General features: G+C 43.6%; 1 protein-coding gene across 1 annotated transcript in view; it reads left to right on the top strand.

Annotated features, from left to right (window-relative positions):
* The window catches only part of LOC145399699 (uncharacterized), a 360,302-nt gene that overhangs the window by 17,120 nt on the left and 323,791 nt on the right, over positions 1 to 19,391 (top strand). The window contains exon 2 of the mRNA XM_080272249.1: positions 18,522 to 19,384. Within this exon, the coding sequence (XP_080128375.1) occupies positions 18,522 to 19,384 (863 nt within the window). The remainder of the gene's footprint in view (positions 1 to 18,521; positions 19,385 to 19,391) is intronic.

Below are 19,391 nucleotides of genomic sequence, written 5' to 3'. Positions count from 1 at the left end.
TTAAATCTGCTGGGGGGGTTGAGACAGCTTAAGGCAAGCAACAGAATACAAGTGGCAGGTTGTCCTTCATATATTTACTGAGTCGATTGAAACTCCTTCCCTCTCCTGTCGGTTGCAGTACATGACCAGGTACCTTTCCATCATAACAAGCACTGGGTCAGACACTCGAAATCTCTTGTCCAGGGCAGATCCCCCATAGGCCCTCACGGTCTTCAATATGGCTTCCTTCTTAGCCAGGATTGTATGAATAATTGACTCATTGACCTGGAAAGCTTTGGCGATGGCACAATTATGTTCTCCTCTCTTCTCCCGCTTGATCATGTCAAGCTTTTGCTCCTGGGTTAAATTCTTCTGCTGTCTTTCTGGGTTACGGTGAGGTGGCATTGTCAGGCTCGATCATGTGGCCAAAAAAAAGAGCAAAGGTAAGACACAGTACATGTGGAAGCAGAACACGGGGAGAGGGTTGACTAGAGTGCCAGGAATGCTCAGTAGACCATGATGAGACCTGGCCCAGATACATGACATGCATACGTAATGAGCAATGCAACTCGCGCTTTGACTAAATCTGCCCGCGTTTTGTCTGTTTTTATTGCATTTTGACCAGTTATCTTGTGTATTGACTAAATATTCCATTATTTTTGGCCTTAGGCTGCGTTTTCACTGTCATTATAGTGTAGTACAGTTTTTCAAGAAATGGGCAATTTCTCTATCTATCTGTCTATTGCCAGATGCCTTAATCCTTTACAGGGTGGCCACAAACAAATCGCCTCCACATCACCCTGTCCCCCGCCATTTCACTGCCCTGCTCCCTACTCACACCCCCTTCTCTCATATACCTCTCCACTCCATCCCTCCACCTCATCCTTGGCTTCCCCCTCCCTCCACCTCACTCACATACACTCTCCTCCTCAGTCTCTCACCCTCCATCCTCTCCACATGGCCAGACCACCTCAGTGTGTTCTTCCTAACGCTTCCTATCACATCCACACCACAACACTCCTTTATATCCTCATTTGTCAGCCTGTCTCTCCATGTGACTCCACAGGCTCCTCTTAAATAACTCATTTCCACTGCTCTCACTCTGACTTCTGTCCTTCCAACAGTGTCCAAGCTTCACTCCCATAAGTTAGAGTTGGTATCACAATACTATCATGTAACTTTTTCACTTCCATGCTCACTCTCCTGTTCCTTATCACTGCTTTCAAGGAACCAGCAACCTTTCTTCCCTGTTGTACCCTTTCAAGCATTTCACCCTACAAACTTCCATCCTTACTCATCACACTCCCCAAGTACTTCAACTTACTCACATTTTCCATTTCCTCACCATCCAACCTCACTGTACATTCACTGACTTCACCTCTCTCAAAGACCATCACTTTACTTTTCCCTACATTCACATTAAGATTCCGTTTCTTACACATTCTCCCAGGCTCATCCACCAAGCCTTGCAGCTCCCCTTTGTCGTCACTTAACAACATAGTATCATCTGCAAACAACAGTACAGGGAGTTTCCAAACACTAAACTCTGTCTCACTAGGGCAACTCCAACATCCACTGCCCTACCTTGTATCTCTTTTATTACCCCATCCATGTATGGATTGAATAACCATGGTGACATGACACATCCCTGTTTCAACCCAACCTTCAAAGAGAAACATTCACTTAGTTCACCATCCACACGATCTGCAGCCTTATCACCATCATACATACTCTTCACAGCATTCAACAACTTCCCATCAGCTCCATATACTCTTAATACTTTCCACAATCCTTGTCTATCTACCCTGTCATATGCTCTCTTCTAAGCCATGAAGGCCGCATACAACTTCTTTCCCTTCTCTAGAAACTTTTCCACTAAAGATCTAAGAATGAATATCTGGTTTAGACAACCTCTTCCCTTCCTAAAACCTCCCTGTTCTTCTCCAACTAATTCCTCTGTTATTTCTCTAACTCTGTCAATAAGTATCCTGCCATATACTTTTCCTATTACACTAAGAAGACAAATGCCTCTGTGACTACCACACACTTCTTTTTCCCCTTTTCCTTTGTACAAGGGAATAATTATACCTGACTTCCAATCCTCTGGGACTCTACCTTCCTCCCAGGCCAATCTGCACATCTTCCACGTCCATTCTACTACTATCTCTCCCCCATGCTTCAGCACTTCACCACACACTCCATCAATTCCTGGGGCTTTCCCCAGTTTGACTTTCTTCCTTGCTTCCACAACTTCTATCCTATTGATTTCTTCCTTTCCTCTCACCTCCCTTCTTCTCCCAGCCGTTCCCTAGCCACTTAAACTCGCTCTACTTCCATTCTCTATATTCAACAATTTCTTAAAGTGTTCTCTCCATCTACTCACTTTTTCTCCCTTCTCGACTAGTAATCAACCATTTTTATCTTTCACTCCCCTACTAACTTAACTGCCACCCTGTCTTACTGTCTTCGCCTCTGTCCAGAACATTTTCTTACAGTCCCACCACTTCACACTCAAATTCCAAATTCCTCATCCACTCTCTTACTCTCTCTTACTAATCTTTTCACCTCTCTCTTCATTTCTGCATATACTCTCTCTTCCGCCTCTCAACTTCTTCCACGCCCCTATTTCCCATCCATTCATTGTGTGCTCTCTTCTTTTGTGTCACCCACGTAATAATTGCCAAAAACGCGTTTTGACCATTTCTTAGACATGAAATATGTGATGTGGTGTGTGGGGTGGAGAGAAGACGGAGGGGGTTGCAAGGAACAGCGTGGTGGATTGAAGAGGTGAGACAAGCTGTGGCACAAAAGAAGAGAGCATACAATTAATGGATGAGAAATAGGGGCGTGGAAGAAGTTGAGAGGCGGAAGAGAGAGTTATATTAGAAAGGAAGAGAGAGGTGAAAAGATTAGTATGAGAGAGTAAGAAGAGAGTGGATGAGGAATTTGGAAGGAATTTGAGTGTAAAGTGGAGGGAATGTAAGAAAATGTTCTGGCATGAGGTGAAGAGAGTAAGACAGGGTGGCAGTGAAGTTAGCAGGGGAGTGAAAGATAATAATGGTAGATTACTAGTGGAGAAGGGAGAAATAGTGAGCAGATGGAGAGGACTCTATAAGTAATTGTTGAACATAGAGGATGGAAGTAATGCGAGTATAAGTGGCTGGGGAATGGCTTGGAGAAGGAGGGATGTGAGAAGACAGGAAGAAATCAGTAGGATAGAAGTTGTGGAAGCAATGAAGAAAGTCAAATTGGGGAAAGCCCCAGGAATTGATGGAGTGTGTGGTGAAATGCTGAAGCATGGGGAGAAATTGTAGTAGAATGGATGTGGAAGATGTGCAGATTGGCCTGGGAGGAAGGTAGAGTCCCGGAGGATTGGAAGTCAGGTATAATTATTCCCTTGTACAAAGGAAAAGGGGAAAAAGAAGTGTGTGTGGTAATCATAGGGGCATTTGTCTTCTTTGTGTAATAGAAAAAGTGTATGGTAGGATACTTATTGACAGAGTTAGGGAAATAACAGAGGAATTAGTTGGAGAAGAACAGGGAGGTTTTAGGAAGGGAAGAGGTTGTCTAGACCAGATATTCATTCTTAGATCTTTAGTCGAAAAGTTTCTAGAGGGGGGAAACTCCCTGTACTGTTGTTTGCAGATGATACTATGTTGTTGAGTGAAGAAAGGGGAGCTGCAAGGCTTGGTGGGTGAGTTTGGGAGAGTGTGTAAGAAACGGAATCTAAAGGTGAATGTAGGGAAGAGTAAAGTGATGGTCTTCGAGAGAAGTGAAGTCAGTGAATGTACAGTGAGGTTGGATGGTGAGGAACTGGAACTGGACAATGTGAGTACGTTTAAGTACTTCGGTAGTGTGATGAGTAAGGATGGAAGTTTGGAGGGTGAAGTGCTTGGAATGGTACAACAAGGAAGAAAGGTTGCCGGTTCCTTGAAAGCAGTGATAAGAAACAGGGAAGTGAGCATGGAAGTGAAAAAGTTACTACATGACAGTATTGTGATACCAACTCTAACGTATGGAAATGAAGCTTGGACGTTGTTGGAAAGACACAAGTCAAGAGTGAGAGCAGTGTAAATGAGTTATTTAAGAGGAGCCTGTAGAGTCACATGGAGAGACAGGCTGACAAATGAGGATATAACGGAGCGTTGTGGTGTGGATGTGGATGTGATAGGAAGCGTTAAGAGGAATACACTGAAGTGGTTTGGCCATGTGGAGAGGATGGAGGGTGAAAGACTGACAAGGAGAGTGTATGTGAGTGAGGTGGGGGAGGGGGAGAGGGAGAGGGAGGCCGAGGATGAGATGGAGAGATGGAGTGGAGAGGTATATGAGAGGGGGGGGTGATGTGGCAGCAGGGCAGTGAAATGGTGGGGGCCAGGGCGATGTGGAGGCGATTTATTTGTGGGCACCCCGTACAGGATTGAAACGTCTGGCAATAGATAGATAGATAGAAAATATAGGCCGTGCTATGACTAGTTCCACGCTCTCTGATCGAGGATTATGTGAGCAGTGGCTGTATATGGATGTGTTTTTGAACCATGGGTTTCCCCCCCCAACCAAGTCCTAAGCCCACCCAAAGAGTCCAAAAATAAGTTTAAGCCATTCCGTCTGGGTGACATGTTTACACGTCCTCCCTGGGCTGTCCGTGGTGCACTTACAGCATACATGATATAGTGTTTCGCGGCATTGTTTGAATATTCCGCGGGTTATTTCCACCACATGCAGCCACTGGCAACCCTCCTGCATGCATCTGAGTCATGCTTCAGTCACCTGCGTACCTCCGTAATGGATAGACCTTTGCAAAAAGTTTTCCCTGTGTCTTGATCCTTGTCTGAGTTCCAGCAGCTGCCGACATCAACACCAATGACGTCCAAAGGCCAGAAAAGAAAAGGCCTTAGTGATAGTGCGATAGGGAGGGAACTTGAGGTGACATTATGACCAATTGTGAGTGGAGAAAGTGGCTTCCTTTCAGGAAAGAGACCGCCATAATGAGTGTCGATATTTATGCATCGTTTCGGAGGGTGGAGGACGTGACTCCACTGTGTGCTCATCATTTCCCCCCTGTATGTTCATCTGCTATTTCCGATGATGAGAATGGTTCAGAGGGTATTGACGATCCTGGAGAGGGAAATATTGGCAAGGTAAGGAAATGGAAGAGGAGGTATGGAGTGGAGAAAGGGAGGAGGTGGAGGAGGGAGGGAGAAGGGAGGCATATAGTGAATGGCTAGCGAGTAGAGGTAGGGGAGAAGATGAGAGAGAGAAGAGAGAGGTACAGTAATCACTCCAATATCCTACGTAATAGAGCCATAGGTAGGTCCGGATATTGGTTCTGTCCGGATATTGGGCCCCAGCTTATGGACTTGTACTTATGGACCCTAACTCAGAGAAACACCTATACAACTCCCTCTGGACATGCATAGCACCTATTTAAGACCCAAATCACACCAATAAGGCACATAAATGACTGAAATAAATGCAAAAGAAACATAAAATGAGGGTTAGAAGTATGTTCATACATTAATAAACATTCTGGTACTTATGGACCCGAACCTAGCCTAACTCAGAAAAACACATTCCTACTGCACATGCATAGCTACTAACACCCTATTCACACCAATAAAGGACATTAAAGAGTGAAATGGGGTAAGTATAGTATGGAAAAAAGTACAGTATGAAACATTTTGCCTACTTACAGCAAGTCCCTGGCCACCTCGATGAATAACCGCCTCCTCTCGGACTCTGACAGTAAGAATGATTTCCTGAAGCACTTGCAGTACACTGTTCCTGAAGTCTTGCACTGAACTTAGTCAATCACACACAGAAGTCCGTTCTCTTCACAGTGTGCACTCTTGTCTAAATAATGCTCCATTGTAACTTACTAAGTGTTGCACTTTAACTTTTCCCATTCATATAATTTTTCAAAGCCAAAACAAACAAGTCTATTTACGTTAAATTTTTTTTCTATTGAGTCTTTTCTCTGACAACTTTAAATCCTTAACACAACACACTGTTTTTTTCACTGCAAAACACTCTAAATTCCCGTGTGGTCTAGTGGAGAAGTTCTTGTTGTTTATTCACTGTCAGAGTCCAAGAGTGTCACTGGCAGGCGACCTAGGGGTGCATCGCTGGATCGTGGTGATGACGTACCCACTGCAGATGACTCTGAAGAAAGCCGCAAACTCACGTCGAGCGGTGACTCCACCGTGGCTGATGTGCTGGGCTGTGGCTCGGAGCATGAGGGCCTGTCTTGGGGAGGCAACGGAGTGGAGCCAGGGCTGGGCACAGCGGGGGTCACGGGCCTGAAAAAACTGTCAGTGGTTGATTGACGCAATGACCGACGATTCTGACGATTGATGATGCGCTGCCTGAAAGCACGCACTTCCTCCACGAGTCCCAAGGGCCCCATCTCCCTGTCGCAGTCCAGGTGTTCCAGGTAGTCTAGGACGAACTCTTGATGTTCCCGGAGTGCGCTCAGCTTGGGGATGGGTGGAGTAGTGTCCTGCTGAGAGGAGTCCACATCATCGTCGCCTTCAGCGTCGGAATCTTCAAGTTCGGTACTGACACCTGCAACCGAAGACGCGATCTTGATATCAGACAACGTCTGATACCCAGGATCGCCCTCGTCGTCATCCAACTACTCACGAACATCGTCCACATCTACATCGTTGCCGTGCGTACGTAGCCATGCATGGAAGTCATCCACGTCAAAGCCTAGGAAATCGTACTCCACATCCGTTCTGAGAAGCAGACGAGACCAACCATTTTCCAGAGTCTTCACAGGGACTTCTTTCCATGCACTAGCCCAGTTGTACAGCGCAGACTTGATGTTGTAGCGGCGAAGGTTTTCCAAAGTCCGCTTGCCTCGTGTGTCCCGTCCCTCCCTGCGCTCGTCCTCGTCCTCGAGAACAACCATCACCTCATCCAGGAACTTCCGACGGTGTAGGCGCTTTGTTTGCCACAATCACTCCTTGGTCCATTGGTTGGATGAGAGCAGTCATATTAGGTGGCAGAAACATGCACCTAATATGGCCATTTTCAGCAACCAAGTCCTTGTCGCACGGGTGGGCAGGTGCATTGTCGAGGAGAAGGAGGGCCTTTACCTGGTCGCGCAGGATTCCCAGTGTCTTCGTCTGGTAATGGATGACCTCCTTGACGAAGTGACGGTGAAACCAGTCTTTGAAGATCACAGCTGTGAACCATGCCTTCAAAGAATGGTACCAGGCGACAGGAAGGACATCCATCACCCCACGAAGGCACCGAGGCTGCTTTGCACGGCCAACAACAATGGGCTTAAGCCGGTGCATGCCATTAGCACTGGCACAAGACAAAGCAGATATCCGTTCCTTTGAAAGCTTGCGGCCAGGTACACGCTTCTCCGTCTCCTCGGCTAGAGTGTTCGTTGGCAGCGAGCCATAGAATAGGCCAGTTTCGTCAGCGTTGTAGACTTGACCGAGAGTTAGGCCCTCCCTGTTGATCAAGCCCTTCACCTTGTGCCGAAACTCGTCAACTCCATCCTCGTTAGCGTCCAATGCTTCGCCATGTGCTTTACGGTTGGTAAGGCCATGCCGCAACTTGAACGCGAAGAGCCAACCCTCGGATGCCTTGAAGTCTAGGGCATCGTGAAGCCTGGCGAACTTCTCAGCAGCAGCCTTCAGCTCCGTTCCACGTACCATCACACCAGCAGCACGTTGTTGTCGATGCCAAATCAACGTGGATCGGTCGATTTCTGCAAACTTGGGGGTGAACATAACCCTCCTTTCCACGTTGCGTTTGCTTCTCAACGAGAAGTCAGCCGTGTACTGCATGAGTTTGTCTCGGGCTCTCTTGATATCGAACAAAGTAGACCGGGCCAGGTTAAACTCGCGGAGAATGCGGGAAGAAAACCACCCCGCATCTACTTTCTCCAATATCTCCCGTTTCTTCTCCAGAGTCAACACCACTCTCTTCCTTTTCTCAGGTGGCGGGGCCATCATCGCACTTACTAAGAGGAGGCCCGAGAGCAGCAGGAGGCCCTGCAGCAGGTAAGACACCACCACAAAAGCGATCACGTGGGCAGCCATTACGACGAGCGTGCACTTGCGGCGAGAGACAGGCGGAAGGTGGGGAGGATGCAGTGGCGCTCTATCGGACGTCGGAGGAACGATGCACCACAACAGTGCTCTCCCGCGCCTCGCGCGGTAAGTTCAAATTAAGGGCGTGATTTTTTTTTTGGGGGGGGTGGGGTTTCGGACCATTTTGGGAATATTGGATCCCAGGACGATTATGTCCGGGTAGTGGGGATATTCGGTTATTGGGGGTCCGGATATTAGAGTGATTACTGTATATGTGAGCAGAAGGGAGATGAAGAGACTGGTGAAGGAGAGTAAGAAGAAAGTGGATGGAGAGTTTGGGAGGAACCTGAGTTTAAAATGGAAGGAGAGTAAGAAATTGTTTTGGAAGGAGGTAAAGAAAGTAAGACAGTGTGAAAGGGGAAATAGTAGGGGAGTGAAAGATGGGAATAATAGATTGTTGATGGAGAAGAGAGAGAAACTGAGGAGATGGAAGGAACACTTTGAGGATTTGTAGAATGTAGAGAGTGAGAGCTATGCGTGTATGAGTGGTTGGGGAATGGCTGGGAGAAGAAGAGATAAGAAGAGGGAGGAAGAGATCAGTAGGGCAGAAGTTGTGGAAGCAGTGAAGAAGATCAAGATGGGTATGGCCACAGGAATTGATGGAGTGTGTGGTAAAATGCTGAAGTATGGGGGTGAGATTGTTGTGGAGTGGATATGGAAGTTGTGTAGATTGGCTCGGGAGGAGGGAAGGGTTCCAGAGGACTGGAAATCAGGTATAATTGTTCCTTTATACAAAGGAAAGGGAGAGAGAGAAGTATGTGGTAACCATAGGGGTATTTGCCTTCTTAGTGTGATTGGAAAAAGATGTGGTAGTATACTCATTTATAGGGTTAGGCATATAACAGAGGAGCTAGTTGGAGAAGAGCAAGGGAGATATAGGTAGGGAAAAGAGTGTGTAGATCAGATATTTGTTCTAATATTTAGTGGAGAAATATCTAGAGAAGGGAAAGAAAGTGTATGCTGCCTTCATGGACTTGGAGAAAGCTTATGACAGATGGGCAAGGTATGTGGAAGGTATTAAGAGTATATATGGAGTGGAGGGGAAATTGTTGAGTGCTGCGAAGAGTATGTACGAAGGAGCTAGGGCCACGGTGTGAGTGGATGGTGAGCTGAGTGAGTTCTTTTATCTCAATGTGGGACTGAAACAGGGTTGTGTGATGTCTCCATGGCTGTTAAATATATACATGGATGGGGTTGTAAAGGAGGTGCAATGTAGGGCAGTGGATGTGGGGGTGGCTTTAATGAATGAGGGTGAGATGTGGAAGATTCCAGTGTTGCTGTTTGCTGATGATACAGTATTGTTGAGTGAAGATGAATGGGAGTTACAAGGTTTGGTGAATGAATTTGGGACAGTGTGTAGGAAGAGGAATCTGAAAGTGAATGTAAACAAGAGTAAAGTTGTGGTGTTTAAGAGGAATGAAGTCACAGAGTGTGCAGTGAGGTTGGATGGTGAGGATATGGAGAATATGAGTACATTTAAGTACTTGGGTAGTGTGATGAGTAAGGATGCAACTTTTGGAGATGAAATGCTTGAAAGGGTACAGCAGGGAAGGAAGGTTGTTGGTTCACTGAAAGCAGTGATGAGAAATAGGGAGGTGAGTATGAAAGTTAAGAAGTCACTGCATGATAATATTGTGATCCCTACCCTGACGTATGGAAGTGAGTCATGGACGTTGCTAGAGGGGAACAAGTCAATCCTGAGAGCAGTGGAAATGAGTTACTTGAGAGGAGCATGTGGAGTGACATGGAGGGACAAGTTGATGAATGAAGAAGTGAAGGAATGTTGTGGGGTGGATTTGGAGAGAGTGGAGAATGAAAGACTGACTAAGAGAGAGTATGTGGATGAAGTGGAGGGAGGGAGAGGGAGGGGAAGACCAAGGATGAGGTGGAGGGATGGAGTTGAGAGGTATATGAGGGAGGGGGGAGTGAGTTGGGGGGAGGGCAGTCAAATGGTGGGTGACAGAGCAACTTGGAGGCATTTTGTTTGCGGCCACCCTTTGGGGGATTAGGGCATTGAGCTATAGATAGATGGATTTAAAATTATTCTTATGTGCTCTGTGATAGATAAGATGGCAGTTCAGTGGTCAAACATGAAATATTCCATGTTCAGTCACGTAGTTGTCCACACTGTTTTGTACCTCATCTGATGGACGAGAATCCATACCCCAAATGGCAGTGGACATTCCGCCCGTGACTAAAACATTAATATAAGTCTAAAAACAGTTTATAAATCAACCTAAACACAAAATTTAGTCTAAAATATCAAAATTGTTTTAAAAAAATCAAAATCCATCGCAAAGCCGGGGGTAGGCCTGCGATAGGCAGGGTAGGGTGATATTTCTACACCATCGCTATTCTGTGGTATCGCATCTAGGGGTTTTTAAAATCAGGGTTTACCTGTACTTGGCTGGGAAGCGTAGGGCTAGAAGGGCTAGGAAAGAGGTTCAAAGGGCGAAGTCTGAGTCACAGAAACTATCTTGAAAGGCTAAATTGTTTTGAAGGGAAGAATGTGATTTTAAGGTGGCAAATCAGATGAAAAGGGAGCTTAGGGATATCATAGGTGACCAGTGTGTGAAGAATGATGAAGGAAAGGTTGTGGTGAATGGTGGGGATATTAAAGATGCATGGAAGGAAATGAAGGTCACTGGTATGTTTACATGACCCTACTCAACCATCCTAAGCAGTCAGTCGTTCACTTCATCCCAGATGTTTTTGCCAGTGTGTTTACATGTTAATGTAGCATGTGCCATATTGCTGAATAAGTTTCTTCCATTGTGCAGGAAACAATCACAGGTATGGCTTAACCCTTACACCTCGGGCATGTTTCCCAATGTTTTGCGTGTCCCGCGGGGTTATTCGGGCTCCGACAGACTCTCAAAAAATATTTGCCAAAAATCAGTTATTAGTCCTAGAATATTAAAATTACATATGCATATGGCACATACCTCCAGGTTTCTTGTGGGATGTTTGTTGAGCCTTCATCGATTACCGTAGGACTTGTGGAGACCTCTGAAGTTGGGTAACGAAGTCTCCACTTTACACTTCCCGACAACCCGTAATATGATTACCATAGCCAGATATTAACACTGTAAACACTACTCTATGATTATCAAGTAGTTTGGGATCCATACTCCAAAAAAAACCCACTGTGAAAGCAATGAAAATTACGAGCGCGTATGACCTTCCCACTTGCGCTAGTTCGCTGTTGGTATTCTGTCATTTATTATTCATAAAACCCCTCACACTTTATATTTCTATTACCATATAACATATATATCTACAGTCTTTATCCATAAGTTTCCTTCAGTAGTATTAGTTTGTTGTCACTGTAGGGATTCAATTTCTTTCAGTAAAATACGTAGCATTCACTTTCTTGTTCTGTATACTAGCATTGAGAGTGAATGTCACTTTCACCTTCACTCTCATAACTCATAGTATTCATACATGCTAGAGTGAAACTTTCACTTTCATTACTCCTAGGGTATATACTCGTATTCTTATAATACTACTCATTTACATTTCTATTTACTTTCTCTATTTTATTTATGTTATTTACATTTCTATTTTATTTACACAGTGTTATGCACTGTCACTTGAAGTAACTTATAAAACTATTTTCCACTGTTCCCGTATATTTACATTCATTGCTTTCACTTGCTGTTTACACATTATTTACAATTCCACTTGCACTGTTTTACTCAATAGAAAGATCGTAGTCACTCTTTTATCAATTGTCAGCCCTTTACCTCTTTCCACACGAGGTTTAGTAGGGGGTAAAGGTCACAGGACCCTTTGCATGGGGGTGAAAAGTGGCTGAAGTTAGCTGGAGCAAACAGACGTACCTTCACATTGGAAGATGACTGTGAACTGATAAGGGTGGGCTGGGGTGGTGGCCTACCTAGGGAAATGCATTACTGCCAACGTCAGCCTCTTGACAGCAGCTAATATATAGCAGTGAAATGATTGACAGGAAATCTAGACAATACATTATAAATTAGGTAGTTCCAGGTGAATGTAAATATCATTTAGGCTTCTCCCTTCCCTCCTCATATGTATATTTATTACGAAAATAGATTATACAGCATATTTCAAGGGGAAATAAACAGCGAAAATTAGCGAACAAATGCACGTGAGGTGTTGTCAGGTGATAATTAGCCAATTCCAGGTGCATGGCACCATCACTTACCTTATTTCTTTTTTGTATATATTATTTGGTATAAGAATTGGGCATAGGTCTTATTTCAATGGATGAAATCAGTTGAAAATTCCAGGGCAGATTTACATAGCATAGAATACAGTGTGGTGGCCTGCAATAATTAGGTAAGTTCCAGGTGAATGTAAATATCACTTAGGCTTCTCCCTTCCTTTCTTGTATATATTTTTATTATGAAAATAGATGATACAGCATATTTCAAGGGGAAATAAACAGCGAAAATTAGCGAACGAGTGCATGTGAGGTGTTGTCAGGTGATAATTAGTCAATTCTAGGTGTATGGCACTCTCACTTACCTTATTTCTTTCTTGTATATATTATTTGGTATAAGAATAGGGCATAGGGCTTATTTCAATGGATGAAATCAATGAAAAATTCCAGGGAAGATTTACTTAGCGTAGCACGGCCGGGCATTCGAGAGGATAGGGTAATGGAGGGGGGGTAGGGAGGGGAGTCAAGAACGGGGAGAAATGGCTAAATTGTCAACAATGGATGGGAGTACAGATGAGATTAGGAGTGCTGACTAGTGTTGGACATTGGCAGTACTGATAGATGATACAAGCCCCCACTTGAAAGCCCGGGCTAATTCAAAATAACACAGAATCACAAAAGTGACGCCCCGCAGTATGATCCCTTTCTCCCAAGCGTCACGAAAGTGACGCCCCACTGTTAAGGGGTTAAGGAACGTGATGATAATAAAGGAGGAAATCTTTCAAGAAAAGAAGGTAATATACCGCCCTCAAAATACAGTAATCCCTGTACTTTCCGGATGCCCACTTTCCAGTCACCCCACGTACCGGACATTGTGGGCCCGTACCCTCGGAACCCCGAAATTGCCAAAAAACAAAAAAAATCCCCCCAAAATCCGAACTTTTTTCCCACTCGTAATTTGAAATTGCCGCACGGCTCCGAACAGCTGTTACACCATGGACCCTCCCCCCTTCCTTTCTCCCCCCTCCCCCCTCCCCTGTCAGGGTTGCCATTTGGTATTTTTCATTACCAAATGCGGTCCAATTTGATCATGAGAAATTCATTTGGCAATGACTCAGCATAATGCATTACCAAACAGATTTTTCACACGTATGAGGATACACAGGATGGAGATGGTGGATTGTTTGCCCTTTCTGATTAATCTTCTAGCCTACAAAGCGTGAAAATAATTGACATGCTGTTAAATATAAGAGGAGTGATTACATGTATTTCCACTTGTATATATAATTAGTGGAGAATAAATGCTAGCTTTATGAATTTGGTAATGAAAAGTTAAATTTGGTAATGAAAATTGAGGAGTTTGGTAATGTGGCCGTTGTGATCTTGCAACTCTGTTTCCCTGTCACCAACACTTCAACAGTTACTGCCTGACTTCGATTGCGAGTAGATGCTTATTGCAATGGAAGCCACACGTACTCATTTTTTGTGAATAAACAGTGAATAAACTGCAATACCTTGCCACTAGACCACACGGGAATTTACAGTGTTTTGCAGTGTTAAGAAATTAGAATTTAGAGTGCAAAAGATTAACTGTGGAGTGCAAACTGGCAGTTGAAACTGGCGTGGTGCAATTAACAATGTGCAGTGTTAAACAATTATAACTTACAGTGCAAAGAATTACTGTACGTGCAGCACAACACTAGTTTACTGTACGTGCTTCAAGAGCATTTTCACCACTGCCAAAAACCTTAGAAAAGGCCCTGGATTAGGTACAGTCACTCTTAATTCTTCATTCTTTGGTTCCTTTTCATTTATTTCATGCTTTATGTCCATTATTGGTGTGAATAGGGTCTTAAATAGGTGCTATGCATGTCCGGTAGGTAGTTATTTAGGTGGCTTTCAAAGTTAGGCTGGGTTAGGGTCCTTAAGTACCAGTCCAGGAGCCAGGGGCCCACTCTTCGAACGTGACCACTGTCCGGACATGCCTTTGGCTCTATTACGTCGGATAGTAGAGGGATTACTGTAGTCAGAAAAATGCAGAAGACAAACGAGAGGAATAAGAATTGAATTGGTAAGGTCTTTAGGCTGTATACTTAGATGAAAATTTATGGGTTTCACAATTTTAGGGGACAAAATGGAACAAAAAAATGTTTGCTATCAGAAAAAAAAATGCTATTTTATCCCACATGTTCTTGTAAGTTAGCATTTCATCCCACGTGTTCTTGTAAGTTAAAGTTTCATTCCACGTGTTCTTGTAAGTTAGCATTCTGTTACACATTCGTCATTCAATATTGCTCTTCCCAACACATTTCGGGCCGACTGAGCATACAGTTATTTCTGCTCCTTGAAGTTAAGTGCACATTTACTGCTCATTCTTTTTGTTCGTTCTTATGTGTATGTGTGAAAGAGAGAGTATTGATACAAACAGTAATGTATTCCATTAACCCCTTCATTGTTGCTGGCCTTGAACAACGCTTTACTGCACCAATGTCATCGACGGTGAGTTAGAGTGAGCAATAAAAAAACTGGAACAATTATGGGAAGGGAACAAAGGTCACTGGGTTTACACGACCCTACTCAACCATCCCAAGCAGACAGGCATTCACTTTGTCCCAGATGTTTTTACTGATGTCCACATGGTAATGTAATATGTGCATAATTTTATGAATTCTTTCATGAATCATGGCAAATTACAAGCTGGGTTTAGGGAGAGAAAAAAAAAAAAAACAGGTGCACCAGACAGGTCTTGTCACGTCTGTAGGAAAAAGAAATTGATTTTAAAACTTTGAGAAAATGGTCCCGAGGCTGGCCACGGGAGCATGCAGATTTCTGAACTCACCGCTACTGAGGCATACGCTTTACTTTAAGCAGTAAAAGCACCTTGCTAAATAATTTCTTCCTGATAGCCTGTTATACTTTTCTGATTATTTCTGGCTTGGTAAATAAACTTTTCTTGTTACATCTGTTTCCCCGCTTTTTTTAGCTGTCTGCTGTGACAACTCTTGTTTGATTCTTTAACGTAATGGCGGAAGGGACTGTTCAAACCTAAGCATTTAACTAAACCTGGCCCAGCCTAGCTTAACTGTATCTAATAATTTAACCTAAGCTAACCTCCAGTAGGGAAATTGGGAAACAAAATCCACCTTTGAGTACATTGAGTTTCTTCCTCTGTGCTGGAAACAGTCGTAGGTACGGCTTAAGGAACGTGACGATAATAACGGAGGAAATTTTTCAGCAAGAAAAAGTAATTTGCCAAACTGAAAATTGTCAGGAAAATACAGAAACAAGCTGGAGAACTGAATTGGTAAGGTCTTTCTGCTGCTTCAGGTGTACATTTACCGGTAAATAAATCAGTCTAACAATACTTGTGTTTTGTTTCAGTTGGACTAATTGTGATTTTGGACTATTTGGGCACCCCTTCACACCATATAGCCCTGATAATTGGGCTATCTTTGTATGTATATATATATATATATATATACAGCCTATACACAATCATTATCATCATCATCCAGACCTCCTTTCCCACCGTAGGGCAGGGTGAGGAGTAGCAATGTCCAGACAGCCCAAATCTGCCCAGTCCAATGGGTCACACTTCCATTCACTCATCATTCAAGCCCCCTGAATCCTGGCTCTATCGGATACGCCAAAAACATTCACCACGTTCTGTAGCTTCACATAAACATATCCAATTAAGTCAGTCCGGACACTGCCACGTTAAAAAGGGATGCCAAATCCCTGCTCATGCACTTCTCACAACATTCATCCAGCCAGCTCGATCTCTTGCCAGTTCCCTAGCCTCACCGTCTTCCAAACCTCTCTTCCTCACACTTTCATCCACCATATCTCTCCATCTTCTCCTTGGCCTACCTCGCCTCCTCCCTCCTTCAGATTTGCTTAGATATACCTTTTTCACTATTGTTATCCATTCTCTCCACATGACCATACCATCTCAGTACACTCTCATCGATTCTGGTTTCCACTGACTTCCTCACTCCGCATCTTTCACGAATCACATTATTTTGTATCCTATCCACCCTCTGTACTCTACATACATTCCTCAGCAGTCCCATCTCCACTGCTCTTGACTTTTCATTTTCATGCCACACCATAGTCTCACATCCATATGTTAAAGTTGGCACTAACACTCCGTCATGTAAGCCTTGTGCAGCTGTAGCACTAAAGCCTGTTTCTTATCAAGGCCGTCATTGCACTAGCTACTTTTCTTCCTTGTGTCACTCTACTTTCAACTTCTTTTGCACACATTCCTCTCTTTTCTATCACTATACCCGGGTATTTGAACTCTCTCACCAATTCCAGTCTCTCTTCATTCACTGTAACATCACACTGGGAGTCACCTTCTCTCTCAGTAACCATCACTTTACTCTTTTCTACATTTACTCTCAAGGCATAACACTCACAGACATCAGCAAAACTCTGCACTAGCCTACCAAGTTCTTGTCCGGTACTTGCAAGCAGTACTGCATCATCAGCATACAACAAGTTTGAGGTATTCCATCCATCACCATTCATTACGAATGCCATCCCTCTGTCCATTACTCGTGTTTTTACTTCTCTGATCGCTCCATCCATATATATATTGAACAACCATGGGGACGTCACACAACCCTGTTGCATGCCCACATTGATCGTAAACCATTCACTTTGATGCCCTTTAACCCTTACTCATGCTTCACTACCATCATAAAAACTCTTGACTGCACCTAGCAGCTTACCATCTACACTGTACATGCGCAGAACTTTCCACAATCCTTCTCTGTCCACTTTGACGTATGCTTTTTCCAGATCCATGAATGCCATAAACACCTTGTGGTCCTGCTCACAAGCCTTCTCTGCTATCTGTCTCACTGCAAATATTTGATCCACACATCCTTTGCCACTCTTAAAGCCACCCTGTTCATCACTCACTAGGACTTCTGATATCTCTCTTACTTTTTCTGTAACAATTCTTCTGTATACCTTCCCTACAACACTCAATAAACTAGCCACGATAATTCTTGCACTGACTTCTCTCACCTTTATTTTCGTACAGGGGTACATCACAGCCTTTTTCCACTCTGCAGGCACAATTTCACTCATCCATGCATTCTTACTTATCTCTACAGGCACTTCATTCCACTCTCTCCACTACACTTAAGCTTCTCTGTATACACCTCATCAACCCCAGCTGCTTTCCCATTTTTCAGCTGCTTCACAGCACTCTTCACTTGCGTGAGTGTCACGTCTTGTGGCGCTGCATTTCTTTTCTGAACACTCCCAAAACTACTCAGTACCCTCACATCTAAGATGGCAGTATTGTTGCCTGCAGGTCCCGTCTAGGACAGGAAATGTCTTGGACCAACACAAGACCTTAAGGAAAAAATTGTCACAAAATCTTCAAACAATGCCCTGAAAAACATCAACCTGGACCTATTTTGGCACCAAAACAAATTTCCTCACCTTGAAAGTGTGTGTTTCTGAGCTTGATATCTCGAGCTCAGTAGCTGAGTTACTTTCAGCTTAGTATCCTGAGGTAGATGGCAGCACTTCATGGGGTTAGCAGATGGTTTCCTAGGCATGGTTACGTAAGGAGAGACAGTAACCTAGGAGCAAACACTGAGTGTAACACGTGTTAAGTGTGTCAACAACACTGTTGAGGGAGATAAAAGCAAGCCCCGTCTGCTCATCACGTGACCAGATGCCAGTATTTTATTGGACAACATCGCAACCACGTCACTCTCCTAGGCGCGGGAACCGTGTTGGTCCGGGTGAGACCGTCAGAGCTGTATTGTCCTCAGCTTTGGGCCATTATGAACCGTTGGTTGCGTATTGGATGTGTGCAACTGTATTATAGTAATATATTGGATTATTCTTTATGGTCTACGTCTTGGACGCAAAATGTCTTGGACACGAAACATCTTGGACAAACCTGTCTTGGACACAAGGGAACTGTATATATATATATATATATATATATATATATATATATATGTTGACAAATTTTTCTTTTAAGTAATTTCTTATGTCACCACATTAGTCACTAGATAGCATTTGTAAGGGATTAGGTTTTTTGATACTGTAATTACAAGCAGTTTGATTTTTGTATTTTTCCAATTGTTGTTTGACTTATGCAAGTCCTTAATGTAGTGCAATTACACTATATCATATCTCAAATACAGCAACAAATTTGCATTCAGAGATGTATATAATTTATTGCTTGTGCTTTTTTCACTGATCAGCAATGTAGTTGAAGGATATATATTAGTAATTGCTTTTTTCTCTTCCTTTAGATGGATGGCCCAGAGATTAACAAAACTTCAGATGAGATTATAAATGAACTCTTCAGTTCGCTCAATGTGCCACTATCACCAAAATTGTCATATCATGAGGGGAACTTGGCCAAGGAGGAGTGTGTAAGAGCAGATTCGGGAAATAGTGATGATGATGATAGTGACTCCAAGTCCAGTGAAAGTGAGGATGAGGGTGGAGAGGAATTGAAGCAGAAAGCAATACTATCTGAAAAGCCAGAGAAGGGTAAATTAGCTAAGAAGAAAAAGGAAAAAAAGAAAAAGAAGAAGAAACACAAAAAGAAAGAGGATGGTGGAAGGCATAAGCATAAAAGAAAAAAGAAAAAGGATACTTCTGAGCCTGAAGAGGAGGATCAGCTAACAACAGATATCCTTCAGGAAGTGAAGGTGAGAAATCAAGCACTAATACAGAAGATAATAATTCAAGAAGAAATAAAGAAGGCAGCACAAATGGCAGAGAGCAGAGAAAAGGATAGAAACAGAAGTAAATCCAACAGTTTAAAAGCATCTGAGAGTTCGTTAAAGTCAGAGGAAGCCAGTTCCAAAGATAAACAAGGGAAACACTATGCAGGCAGGGACAATAAGGAGGATTATCATGATAGAACACTCAGAACTGAAAAAGACCGAAGCTTGAAGTCATGCTCCCCAGTTTCATCATCAAAGTTAAGGTTGGGCTCTCCTGATTCGAAGTTAGGGCTGGGGGGCAGATGTGGGGAATTTGAAAAGAGTTCACCAGGGAGGCATAAACGGAAGTCTCCCTCTGGCTCACGGTCAAGATCAAGATCCATTAAGAGACAAAGATCACGTTCTAAGTCAATATCAAGAATACAGAGCTCAAGATCAAGGTCAAAA

Source organism: Coenobita brevimanus, chromosome 6 (genome assembly GCF_032717465.1).
Source record: "Coenobita brevimanus isolate Jiangsu-jjx chromosome 6, ASM3271746v2, whole genome shotgun sequence".
Classification (NCBI taxonomy): domain Eukaryota; kingdom Metazoa; phylum Arthropoda; class Malacostraca; order Decapoda; family Coenobitidae; genus Coenobita; species Coenobita brevimanus.
This window is presented reverse-complemented; position numbering and strand designations above follow the sequence as displayed.